The sequence below is a fragment of the Ambystoma mexicanum genome, chromosome 6q (assembly GCF_040938575.1).
Source record: "Ambystoma mexicanum isolate Mex_15411 chromosome 6q, UKY_AmexF1_1, whole genome shotgun sequence".
Taxonomy (NCBI): Eukaryota; Metazoa; Chordata; class Amphibia; order Caudata; family Ambystomatidae; genus Ambystoma; species Ambystoma mexicanum.
In genome coordinates this window covers 351,957,504-351,971,294 of record NC_090937.1, presented here as the reverse complement: position 1 = coordinate 351,971,294, position 13,791 = coordinate 351,957,504, and the positions used below count along the sequence as shown (strand labels likewise).

The 13,791-nt window shown below is 45.3% G+C and overlaps 1 protein-coding gene across 1 annotated transcript in view; it reads right to left on the bottom strand.

The window, feature by feature from the left end:
- Positions 1-13,791, bottom strand: part of ABCA1 (ATP binding cassette subfamily A member 1) — a 241,282-nt gene that overhangs the window by 55,932 nt on the left and 171,559 nt on the right. Inside the window, exons 20-25 of the mRNA XM_069630840.1 lie at positions 12,330-12,461; positions 11,505-11,644; positions 8,693-8,830; positions 6,050-6,270; positions 1,618-1,690; positions 559-761 (exon numbers count right to left, since the gene is read on the bottom strand). Of these exons, the coding sequence (XP_069486941.1) occupies positions 559-761; positions 1,618-1,690; positions 6,050-6,270; positions 8,693-8,830; positions 11,505-11,644; positions 12,330-12,461 (907 nt within the window). The remainder of the gene's footprint in view (positions 1-558; positions 762-1,617; positions 1,691-6,049; positions 6,271-8,692; positions 8,831-11,504; positions 11,645-12,329; positions 12,462-13,791) is intronic.

Below are 13,791 nucleotides of genomic sequence, written 5' to 3'. Positions count from 1 at the left end.
GAACAATCATCTGGCTCTCGAAGAAGAGAATGTCTTTCTCGAAACGCATCAGCCATTTTCGAAGTTTAACTGTATACCTCTTGGCCTATTTGTGTTTATCTAATCATTAAACACTTTTCTTTATCACAGTTATATGAATAGCTGCTTCTCTCTGAACGTACAGACTTAAAAAGACTGCATTTACAAAATGTTCAGCAATTAACGATGTAACCGCCTATTGACGGGATTGTAAGGTGTGCAGGGGACGGGAGGGTTCCATTCACAGATCCTCTTTTCTTTGTGTAGTTATATTCTGTCGGCCCTGTGCCAGGGCCTCTTTTTCTCCCCTGCACCTAAAATTACTAAGATTTAGCTTTTACCAATTATTGAAAAATACTAATTCATTGATTCAGGTGTGCTCTACCTAATTCTCTGTTTGCTGTGAGGAACTAAAGCAGAAAGACTCAGGCTTTCTCTGTTTGTGCCTCTATATACCAAGCGCAGCATTTACAGAAATGAAGCAAAGCGCTCTCATGTCAAGGCATTCTGTGGGCCTCTCCTCTTCCTCAGCCCACATACCTCCTCCAGCGTGGTATCTGAGATGCCGTAGCTTGAAATGCCCAGGTCTGAGAGACGGTCATCAATCTCATGGAACAACTCCACAAAAGCACCCTCTTTGGCCGCCGCGTAGGGTAGCACATATGTGAGCTCGTGCCCGATATCCTCCACCAGCCGTGCATCAGTCACATGTTTGTTGATGAGGTTGGAAATAACTGAAACATCTGTGGGGGGAGAAGCAGAGCAGCATATGCCCACATGAGTACCGTCCACCACGAGAAAACACTAATATCGTCAGGGATACGTGCCACGTTTGTAATTTCACATCGTCTCCACGCACTGAAGTTCAATGCATTTCTACGTTCAGGGCTCTTTTTCCATTTCACAGGTGAAAGCACTTGTGTTGTATGTCCTTTTCCACTGATTGTCTGGGTCCTGAACGGTTATTGGCCAAAACAACTAATCTACAAATTCTTTAAAAAACACTACTATTCTTAGTAACCAAACATACCGAACACACGACAAGAAGAACTGTCTATTGATGGTGAAATAAGTTGTGTTATTATTACCCAACACAATGGCATTTTTAAAACCTTAAAGGATTCATTTGCCAAGCAGCCCTGCCAGAGATTGAACTTGTGGCTTGGTTGCACGCACATTTGCATGTCCCCTGATGAAGAGATTGTTATCTTGAAACACTTTGGGTTTTACATTAAATCACATCTTTTTGTGACAACAGAAGTATATTCAGGGTCTTAACATGAATATTGTGTGACTCACTAAAAATGTCATATTTATCTCCATGAGACCTTATGCTTATATCATTTACATATTTGACTTTGTTTGGCTTAAGATAGTTCACACATCATTGGAAACTTTGTCTGTTGACTATATATGTAGTCCATGTGCCAGGACTGTGTTTTCTCCCCTGCAACTGTACCTCAATTGATGGTTATTGAATACTCTTTCAGATGAACCTTCTTTTTCAAAAACAATACTAATGAGGTGTGCATTGTGTAACTTCCTTTTTTCTGCACACAGATCTAATCAGCTTATGAAAATGTGACTTCTAGTCCTCACCAATGGTCAGAGTGTCGCTCTCGTGGTCACTGCCGAGGCCAGCGTCAGAACTGCTCTGGGAGACGCTATCCTCCTGGGAAGCAAAGAAAATGAGAAATAAAAGCCCAATAATGATCCCAGCCAGTATACATGCAAGCTGTAATCGTGCAGAAGTTTCACTCCCCATCCTCCCTCCGCCCAGAGGCTGCAACTTCGTTACAACGTAAGAAAATATGGGATACGTAAATCATTCTTGTATTGGGTCTGAACCACGCGCAAAACCATGTTCCTCAGACATTGTTTAAGCTGCATAATGCTGGTGCGTAAAGTCTGAAACACTGTCCACAGTTCAAATGTAAATCATAGTGATGGGAACGAAAATGCATTTCACTGGAAACCAAACACATTGATACCGATGTCAACACATGGTTATAGCCCATAAAGAGGAAATAAGCCGAGTCACTCTAGTGTGACAGAGTGCGCTTGAGGAGGACCATACTGTTGTGGTGCACTTTGTCAGGTCTATAAGGTTTCGCAGGTGGCTAGTGGTGATTCATAGAGTGGGGTCTAGCAGGAGGCCAGTGGTGATTCATAGAGTTGGGGGATGTTTTCTATCAAGGCGAAGTGTCAGGTGTTGGAGGGGCTTTTATTTATTTCACCATTACAGCAATTATAGGTTTCCCAGGCCAAGATGGTGGAGTAGTGGGCTGATTGGATTGGTTGGGAGAACAATAGACTGAACAGCCTTGGCATGAACTCAGTTCTATAACTGCCTTTAATTCCTAGAAATATCTTGGCAGGTTCTGTGTTAATTAAGCTCCATAACTAAGGCCCAATTCAGAGTCCACAGGTCTACCAGTTGAAGAAGAAAGATAATCACAGTTGAAGGAGTTCGAAGAATCAGAAAACCACAGGTGGGAGCGCAATAATTTGAGGGACAAAGTTATGTGCTTTAATAAGACTAAATGCAAATAGTCAAGCAGCAGTGTTCAATGAAAACTGTTTTTTATTCACTTCTTGAGAGAACTATTAATAGCAGTAGTCAGCATAGCGGCGATTACCTTCAAAAGCAGTGTTCAATCATTCAAAATCTTAAGCGTGAAGAAAGGAAAGAGCAGGGCGCGTGTGCGAATGTTCACCGCAAGGAGGTGACAGGGTGTGTTTCCCTTTGACGTACGGAGCAAGTTAGAGCAGAGTGAGTCAGCCGTAATGCGCAAGAGTTCAGTCTCTGACTTCAGCCTGCAAAGGTTCTCAATTAAGCAGACAAACTGCAGAAGCTCCACCGCGCTCATCTAAGCAGCAGGTGTTAAGCTGACGTGTAGCAAGTTAGATAGAAATAGGACAGAGTTGTAGTTCTTAGTTTTTTAAGAGGAAGATTGTTTCAACAAGCAGGCGCAGCAGAGGAAATCCTAATTTGACGCACGTGCGCACAGCTATTCAAAGATGAGTAAAAGCAGACACAGAGGGGACACATTTTTACTGAAAAAACTATGGTAACAGTTCTGAACAACCCTTCACCAAGCAGAAAGAGGGGAAGAGTATATTACAGGAGTAAGACGGGAGGATGCTACAGAAACCAATATTAGACTTTAAAACAGTTCAAATTAAAGAATAGTTAGGGATAGTTATTTTAGATTCTCTTCTAAGAAGAATAGTCTTTTTACAAGGAAGAGCGCAGGAACATTCTGGAAACCTGAAAGGAGCACAAATACCCTTTCAACACCTCTTGGCTAAAAAGCAGAGGGAGGACAGGTAACTAGAGAACACATTTATTTTATTTATTGTTTGCTTGTTAGGCGCTTATACAATAAGAATATACTGTTTCAAAGCGCCCGCAGGGCAGGGAGGGAGCAATGGTTGGAAATACATTACAGCACAATAATTAAGAGCAGAGGGGGAGAGGGACAAACCTACTATGCCTTGTGAGTATTCAGAACATGCATGTGCAAAAAGGAAGAGGGAAGATGGGGTAAGTGCTGGGGAGTTCGAGCTCATGGGTGAGCCATAGATGAAGTGCTAGGAAAGTTGAGTGCTATAGGACTGGGCCACGGGAGGTGTAAGTGCGAATCTCCAAAGCGGAACGTGTGCAGATGCAAAGTGCTGTACATAGATAGGAGCTGGGTAGAATTGGTGTGGGAGGTCGAGGCCCTGAAGATGCATAAGGGCCAAGGACACTGATTCTGTAACTGAGGGATTAGTAGAGGAGAGAAGGAGGGAAAGAGGAGGAAAAGAGCAAAGTCTTAAGAAGCTTCTGGAATTTGAGAAGATCCTGCTCCAGGGGCAGGTGGAGGCAATTCTAAAGGAGGTGCTCTGTGCGGAGCATGATTTGAAAAGCAAGAGTACATACCTGAGACAGTGGCTGCTTCTACCGCTGGATCCTCATTCGTGGCTGTGTGAGGGAACCCCTTTGTAGTATGCTGCATATCCCACCTGCTTCCATTGAGCCTCCCATTGTGTGTGTCTGTGAGCATTGCATGGTGTCTATCGCTGGAGCCCGCCCCTAATTCCCAGCCAGCACAAGTGACAAACTTGGGCTAAACTTTCTCTATTCCCTGTCAGGGATAGATAAGAATTAAAAGGGAGTTCAGATGCTAAATGTCTAGGTCTGTTGGCCAACTCTCTGCATTATTGGTGGGTAATAGGGGAGTCAGGATTGCCAGGCACTATTCTGCCATTTCACTTTTTGACAACTAAGTTGTATAACGTGTGGCGAGACACCATAGATACCACCGATTGGGCTTGTCAGAACTGGCAATGCAGGGAATACCTGTGTATGTCACTGTCTACACCTCATCTGGCAGCACCTATTACTGACAATGTCAAAAGTGAGAATATCTTTTATTGTGCTTGGACAGATTAGCAATATCTATTGGACATGTGGAAACTGGCAAAAAACCTGTTAGCAGCCATGCACAACTGCCCATATCTGGGTAGATATTGCAATCCTCAAATATGTTTTGACACGGGGAGCAGGACGCAAGTAAAGGGAGGAAGTGGCAGGCAGCATTGTAGTGCAAGTCATGAGAGAACCGTCGTTTACAAAACCACTTCATTCCTATGAAATCATCCATCGAAGAGAAATGAGCTCCTGTGTGCATTTAAAATAAGGAAAGACGCTACAATAGACATTATAAAAACTCCCAGTGCCATTAATACAGCACATAGGCTCTGGCTGGCAAGGTTGGAAGCTTGAGTGATGGCACAGCAAGTGGGGAGGGGGTCAGTGCTACACCCCCACATGAGGGAAAGAACCTCAGGATTTTTTAGCAGAGCCGGAGGATCAACCGCAGCTTCATAGATATCCGGCTCTTGCTGGCTGTGGTGACATGGGGAGGCCAGGTACGAGCTGTCCCCCTGGGCTGCAGACATCTCGCCCTGCTTGGCCTTGGAAAAAGAGCTTTCAGAACAGGGACTTAACTTACTAAGAAGATATTTTTAGCCCACTGAACTGTATGATACGTAATCAGGTGTTGTTTATTTCACTGCAGATACCAGAACCCGGCCAAGAGGTCGGGAAACAGGAGTGTCTAAAGTTTGTTATTTTACCCACTACCCTTTTCCCTTCCCTGGGGTACTCGACTCATTCGTAAACCTGGGGTTGAGCAGGGAACGTTCGGAGAGGGTCTGTGGGATCAGCATCAGCTCCTGCTGATTCCAGCAAGTCTGCCTTGACACACTTAACCAGTGTAAAGGAGGACCCCATATTCCAATAGGACAATGTGGCTCAACTCAGCCTGCATTAGACAGTATGTGTGCAACAGTAGGAATAGCAGCAAAACAAGCATACATGCAGTATTAAGCACAACTCTACTTGCTACCAAAAGTTGCCCTACCAAACTGTCTTTCTGGCCGTTTCGAAGATCTTTGAACAACCTGAAGAGTTTCTGTCCTGAGTGAAGCACGAAGCATGGGAACAATGCGAGACACAGAGCGGGATCAAGCGGGACGAAGTGGCAGACAGGCGTACACAGTCTGCCAGAAAAGATTTGGAAGTGGGCGAATTTTACTCCCTATTTTTTACAGTTGGCAGTAAAATGATTTTTTAGGGAGTAAAAAGAGAAGTCCAATTCCAAATGAGAGTATCTAATAAGCGAGTAAAAATATGTTTTAACTGGAATACAAATTTCTTTTTCTTATAATTATTTCTTTGCTCCTAGTTATTTAAGCACATGAAAAGATGCATGTTTACTTCTTCCGATCAGGCAGCTATAATAGTATGTTCTTACTGTGGTACTACATGCACTACTGGTCCACACATATTCATGGCGCTGTGTGGGTGAAAGCAGGGAAATATGGTTCTACGTGTCCGTTTCCTATTTTTAGTTGGGTGTATTTTTATTCGTTATGCAGATTTTTGGGAAACATTCACTATTCTTATTTTTGGGGAACATTTGCCTATTTTTAGGGAGTAGAACTGGCCAATACCCCCCCTTATCTGTAGGGCTGGGCGTACCTTTTTCAGAAATGACACTGTGCTGCTGCTGTCCCGGCAGGAGCTCAGGGAGGATTCCACGTCTTTCTTCACCAGGGTTAAATAGTAGCCGGTGCCCAGCTGGTTTTTTAGGAAGAGCGAGGAGCCAACGCAGCACAGCTTGCCGTGGGAGATGATTGCGATCCTGTCTCCCAGAATATCTGCCTCGTCCATGTGATGGGTGGAAAGAATGATGGTGCGGCCTGCCAGAGAAATGAAAGAAAGGGTAAGAGCCCGGCGGATCACCTGTACGCAGTCCACAGCACTCACAACATACCACTACACATCACTACACATCACTGTTCCATTCCGAAACAGGCTCGGCATGCCCATATCTGGGCAGAATGCAAAGGGGAGCTCTTTTTTATCATTCACTTGGGATCGGGCCTGGCCAATGATGGATCTTCACACCTTCTGTCTAATTGCTCCACATACTGCTTTGTTGATCTGATTCAAAATTGTATTTGCTTCTACTGTTAGTGTTATTTCTGTTATTGATAAATGTATCCTGTTAAAATGTGCAGCGCTTTGGTATAAAGCGCAATATAAACCTAATAAATACAAATACAATACGATTGCCTAGGACTTGTCAAAGCCCCTCTACACAGGCTACCCAACTTATGAATGTTCAACGGACCCTTCTACAAGGCATAGCCAATACAAATTGGCTAATCTGCCATCACTAAATGCTATGTTAGGTAGGTCTACGTGCAAACTGCCAGAAAGTGAAGACATAAGAGGGCTTGAATCTGTTGACATTGAAAACGCCTTCCTTCTCCATGCTAAGGGCATTATTTCAGTGATGGAAGCTCTGAGCCAACAATGCCAGAGACGGGAACTAGGCTGCCCTGATGAAGCAGCCCTGGCTGGCAAGCAGCAAACAAGAAGGAGGAAGCATGATTACTTCTTTTCTGTGGCACAAGACAACCCAGGAACCAAACACCTGTATCTCCTTATTTGTTCACAAAGGTGTATGATGTCCACTAAATACCAGGAAACACCTGGGTATGGGGAAGCAGGGAGAATGCTTGCTCCGCACGGACCTGTAATGCGAACATTCGTACCCAACTGGCTGATGGGAACAGCACACCAAATTCAGAAAATGTCCTCAGCAACCCTCTGTTAGGAGAGGCCTAGCCAAACTAGGGGCAATCCAACTAATGCTGTCGCACCAGTCATCAGCACCCTACCTAGTCCTTCAAGGAGCGGCATTCTACACGGCCCCTCATCATGAACTTACGAGACCCTCTGTTCCAGTGTGTACAAAGCTGTGCCGTATGGCCCTATTGCTTCTCGTGGGTCACAGGGTGAGCCAGCGTCTTACCTCCTACGCTGCACAGCGTCTCACCCATGCATAGGAGACCCGCGCTGCCTGTGCTGGATGTTCTAGTTGAGGCGATTATAATCTGGACATGGCAAAGCAGTGTATTGGAGGGGGTCGGGGGATAAGGGGATGCATGCACCAGAGAAGAGTGCTCAGAACGCGTTTTATTAGTGATTTGGTTTAACCAATGAAACATTTTTACTGTTTCAAAACATTTAATATTATATACAAAATGTAATAAAGCCCAGTCGAAAAGAAGGAGATAGAAATGATTACATGCATACAATTTGACAAAAGAGGTATCACAACATTACATTTAAAAACATGATAATCGTAATCTGAAAGAACAAGTGTCTATCTAACATGGAACAGAGCAAACAGGTTTTGTCCCAGTTCATATTATCTATAAAAAAAAGAAATTGACAAGGGCAAAAAAGAAGCAGGCTGTTTTTTTGCTGTATTTACTTCATAACATAAAACAAAATGTGTTTAACACATTTATTTTTTTGTTACACAGCTGACGTAGTGAAAATAAAACAGTCTACTTCATTTTTGCTCTTCTGAAAAGATTTTGCCATAATATGGATTGGAGAAAAAAGTGTTTGCTTCAATCCCTATTATACAAGCAACAAAATGTATGCTAAATCGATTTGCCCCCTTTTTGCACGGGGCAAAGTCTAGATAATCTGGCCCAAGACATCAATGTGTGATGAGCTTAAAAACTGGAAAAGCAGCTGCTCTCAGCCCACCACTAAACAGGCCAGGACCCACAACCATGCCATCATTCCCATGACCCACTAGGCAACATCATCACTGCACATCTCGCCGCCCATCTGTTCCATGTCTCACGCGCTATGCATGTGGCATTTCCCCTCCCCGATCTAGAATTATAATCAGGACAGACATTGGGCCTCATTACAAGTCTGCCGGTCTGGAAAAAAAGGTGCCGGTAGCAACGTACCAGCACCCTTTCCGGAACGGTTGACAACAACTCTGCTTTCCTGGGCCTGTTGCGCCCGGCCAGTCTGATCTGCGGGCGCAACAGCCCCGGAAAGAAGAGTTGCCACGGAAACCCTGGCACCGTTATCAACGGTGCTGGTGCTTTCGAGTCCTTATTCCCGTACCACAGGAATGGGGACTAACATTTTCCGTCGCCTGATATACGGGGTCGCCAGAACTTATAATGTCCCGGTGGCACCGGGATATCAGTCGGCAGAAACAGTGCTTCAGTCCGGCGGCAACCCGCCGGAATTGGAATGAGGCCTAAATTGCTTTTTAACTTTTCGCATTCAAATGTTTACCTTGTCGAAATTTCAGCAGCAGCTCCCATATCCCCCTCCGAGAGTACGGGTCAACGCCAGCAGTGGGCTCATCTAAAATGACAACCTTTGAGCCACCAACGAAGGCCAAGGCCACGGAGAGCTTTCTTTGCATGCCGCCTGCGGAAGGAAGTCTTCAGATTAAAATCGCTGGCCTCTGTTTATACAACAAAACTACAGGGAAACATGTCACAATTGCAAGTACAAGAAGCCAGCAAGCACTCAAGCCCATACACTTTAGGATTTTAGTAATATTCTGATGGCTCAAGTTTTCCTAAAGATTGCTTAATAAACACGCAATGGCCCGTCACCTAGGTCAAAGGTCAAGTAATGCCTCTTCCCATAGTGCCGTCAGGGTCAAAGGGTGTGCAGTGTCCCTTCTGCTAACCAGATAAATTTGTTGAAATCGCACCACATTTGTCCTCAAACTCTTACTGGTTCATAGCCATCACCAAAAATATTTTGGCCAAGCGAAATCTGCATTAGGTGGGCAGCAGCAGATGTGTACGGTGGGCCAACCACTAGATGGCGGACTACACACAGTATGTGAATGTGAAACATAGCCAGAAATTGCAAGAACGACTGACCTTAGGGCCCGATTTATGGAATTATTTGTGTGAAAAATCAGGGATTTATGCGCTATTCTGCATGCGAAACTCTGTCGCGCGCTGCACTTTTTCCTAACTTGCATTGACTTCGCACACGCTCAATACATTTCTGCGAGCGGTAGACACACCATGCACAGCGTGGGCAAGGTGGAGTAGGGGGTCAGAACTTGGAAAAAGAGGAAGAACAAGGGAAAAAGTGGGCATTACGAGGGACGGGCTGCAAGCAGTCCATAGCATTCCCACAAATGCGCACAGCTAAGGGTATTCATGGATGTGACCGCGTAACCTCCTGCTTGCGAAATGCCCACGCATATCCTTCCATGTCTCTGCCACCCGAAGGCAGGCGTAAGTACACTTGCGCATAGCAATCGCAGCGCGGAGTTGGGTTTGCATGTTGGATTTAGGGGTGCATGTACGCTGCCGGGATGCGATCAGTCTTAGGTGTGCACGTACGAAATGTACTGTGGAGCAGGAACGGTTTACAGGGATTTCCACGCAGATTTTCCGAGATTCACCCGAGTTACGATACATCATACGCATGTGGTCGGGATGCCAGTAATAGTTACCGGGGACCCCATGCAGGGTCCTTGACAAGTAGGCCCGCTTACGGGGCACCCCATGCACTGTTTGAAGAGTGTGTATATTCGCACCCTGGGGGAGCACGCAAAGGGAGCTGCACTGGCTGTTTTTTGCTTTGCATGGGGGAATGTAGGGGGCGCTCCATCAGCAACTTGCGCATACGGTTACTTTGCACAGAAACTTCCATGAATACGCAGGGCACGCATTTTTTATTCTGCGCGCAGGCACGTGCAGTGTCATTCTCGGCATGCAACCCTGTGGGATTTATGCACTCTTTTCCTTGAATCGGTCTCTAAAGGAAAGACTTATGGGTCTGCAAAAGGCAATATCAACGGCTTCACTTGGACCCTATAGCGACTGATACTACTTGATGTGGTTTACACCAGAGCTGAGAGAAAACGGCTTTGCAAAATAGTGTACGTTAGGGAAAGGCCTTCATGCAATTGAGTGGCTGTCAATAATGCAACAGTAAATCAAAATGCAAGAGCCACATCAGAAAGCAGGGATCCGCAACCTGCATGCAGCCGTCCAGATGTGTTGGACTATCACTCTCATGATCCCTCACCATGGACTATGCTAGTTAGGCTGAAGGGAGCCAAAATATCTGGAGCGCTACATATTGCAGACCGATGCCATATAGAATGATTACTCCAGCTAATCCCTGCTTTGTTAGGCAGCGATGGTGCGAGATCAAGCAAGAAAGGCGTGTCCTTTCCAGTGGCTGCAACACGCTTGCATCCCACACATCACAGACTGAATGGTCTCTTCCACTTAAATGCTAGGTATTATTATAAGAGTGAACAGCCAAGTGATCCTTCGTGGAAATAGAACCAGCTCATGAGTTATCCTACCATCTTCATGTGTCGAGCCCCAGCATCCTCCTGGAAGGCTCTATGGGAAGGCATCCCTACTTCATGTCTAGATAGGTCAGAGCAGTTCTGAGGGCTTAAGCCCCGTGGTGGCAGTGGAGTTGCTCAGACAGGCACAGGGAACGGGGTATGCGAGTGGCTGAATCTACGTTGTGAGTTCAGCAGAGTATACTGCACTGGGTTTGGGGGGAAATATTAGTTTGTAGACCTCAGGGGATCAGGAATTCTTGGTGTGATCTATTCAGGTGTCTAGGACGATAATACTAAGGGACTCTAATAGGAAAGCTCGTCCTAATGTTATGGCTATGGACGTGCGTTAGTATTACGTTAAAACGTAAGTATAAAAGACAGGATACAATGTAAAAGTTGGAGTCTAGCCAAAGGAGTTTTGTCGGTCTGTGCGCCCGAATACTTCAGTGCACAATCACAATCCTACTTTCGGACTTTTAAATTGTGGTTTGATTAGTCAACCACTGACACCCCTTATCGTTTACCATTTGCGCTCCCATCCTAGTCGGTCATGCTTGAATGCTTTTTTAACCGTTTCTCTGTGTTTTGTTGAATGCAATTACACGTGTGATTGGCTCTTGAACTAGTGCAACTGTATTAGCTGTTATTGCTCGTTGATCCTATGGACGTGTTAACCTTTCCTTAAAATAAGGGTTTCAAAAGCCCTATTAATGGCCGCAAGAGTCCACATCACTCACTGGTGTCAGGGCATCTCCCGCAAGGCCATACCTGAGAGCTGGCTTGTCTTTGCCTTCTTTTTGTGGGGAAGCCCCACGTCATTCACCATCTGCTCCATCTCGGCCTTCACCTGCTTCTCGGACAACCCCTTCAGACGGGCATAGAACCAGATGTGCTCCTCGACAGTCAGCCTGCGGAGGGAAACGTACATCAAGATGCAGACAAAGACCAAGGCAATCCGCCGACTGCATTAAAAAACATCAAGACCCGCAAAGGCAGAACAGTCAATCACTACTCTACTACAGGGGCGTTCAGTTTTCGTCTTTGGATATGTCGGGGGTATGCATTGTTCACCTAGTCCAGTGCTTGATTTGTGGGGGTGTTTGCCAGGGCTCATCCCACGCATTTATTATTGAGCCTCTGCACTTTCTGTCTCAGGCTCAATTTAATTATGAAGTGGTGATAGTCAGTGCATCCATCAACCACAATGAGCACCTGTGAGCTGTAGTGTAACCCCAAATATGTCGACACTGTGGGGAGCAGCCATGGGTGGTGGCAGCAGTTTTAGGGAACTGCCCACTCACAGTGTCACGTGAGTGATAGGAAATATTTGGGCCCTGGCACTTATTTTCTTTACAAATTAAGCACTGGCCTAGTGTCTGCTCTGGTCACCAAACGAAAGCCATGACGAAGGGGCATTGTACTGAATGGAAAAAGCCCCAACTGTATCCAAATAAAGTGATGGGTGGAAGGTTTTGAATGAATCCAGAACAATGCCATTGTTCTGGGCATCCCTTTTTTAGCTCATCGGCACATAAAAGCACCTGCGGCCCCAATGCTGCTAACATGTCAGCAATAGAATGTTGCTGTACTCACATGTCAAACAAGACATTATGCTGGGGACAGACGCCTAGATTCTTGCGTATGGTGTTGATCTCGCTTCGGATATCCCTACCCAGGATGTACGCAGTGCCCATGGTTGGGGGAAACAAGCCAGTCAGTATAGACCTGCAACAAAACAGAAAACATTTCAGCCAGCATGTAAAAACAGCAAAACAACGACGCACTGCAAGAAACCATGCTGAGAAGTGGGAAGAAGTAGGGATCTGCAATATATGGCTTCAATGCGCAAGGTGAATGGCCCTCATTGCTTTGGTAATGCAGAATCCATATAATTGTTCTGCATTGCAAAAGTGGACATGGGATTGTTACTCACGTGCATGTATTGAGAGATCCAGGGGTTACAGCCATTCAACTACAGTGGCCCCGCCTCTAGTCTTTCTTTATAACAGGGCCCCACACAATGTCCTCTGTGCGTTGCTTATGCCAGCATGTGCTGCTTCTGCGCTTTTGGTTCCCAGGAATTGTGAATGCCTTTTAGCCGTTTCTTGCATCTTTCACTAGTGTATGTGACACTGAATGATGTTACATGTATGCTTCCAATAACGTTGTCAGATACCCTCTTTTAACCCATTGCATTCCCTTCTGTGTCACATGACCACCCAAGATTGAGCGCAGAATATATAACATTTGCAGCAGTGCAAAAAACTGAGCAAATGCATTTTGTACCAATTTTCCTGGTTAGGTAATACAAAATGAAGCCAAGAAAATGTGTCATAAACCCTATAGTCTAAAACCGTCTCACTGGAACAATAAGGAATCAGACTATTTTTGTATTAGGTTTCATTAGCAATATAAAAATGTGTAAAATAAAAAGAAATGTGTTCACTACATTTCTTTTTTTCGATAAACTGCAAACATAGGAAAGGGAAACAGTCTTCTTATTATTATAATTCCCGTAAATAGTGTCTAATTTCTTCTGCCCAGAATAATTATTTGTTAGTACAGAGAAATGAGATCTCCAGAATTTTTTCTAATGGAACAGCAGATGGCAGCATTGGCTATAAGATTCTAAAACCTTCATGGAATACACGGTACACCCCGTTTCGGCGCTGGCCGATTCGCTGCGGTCGATTCGGCGTGGCCAGTTCGGCGCTGAGATGTTTTGGTGCGGCAATGATTTGGCGCGCCAGTGCCGAACCGGCCGCGCCAAATTGTCCCGCACCGAATCGGCCGCACCAAATCGTCCTGCTCCGCCTTTGCGGAGTTAAACACGAGCCATACATGCACCCGCCTCATCCATGCATCACCCACGTGTCTGCGCTTCTGGCATTTCATGCGACGGGATGCACCCTGCGTCCTCCCTACAGTTATACCCATCTACTCATCCTTACGGCCACGAATCCATCCTTTTGTTTTTCGTTTCCTTACCATGTACCCAAACTGCCAGGATGCGATCCGACATTAGCATAAAACAAATTTGCAAAGGAAAAGAGTT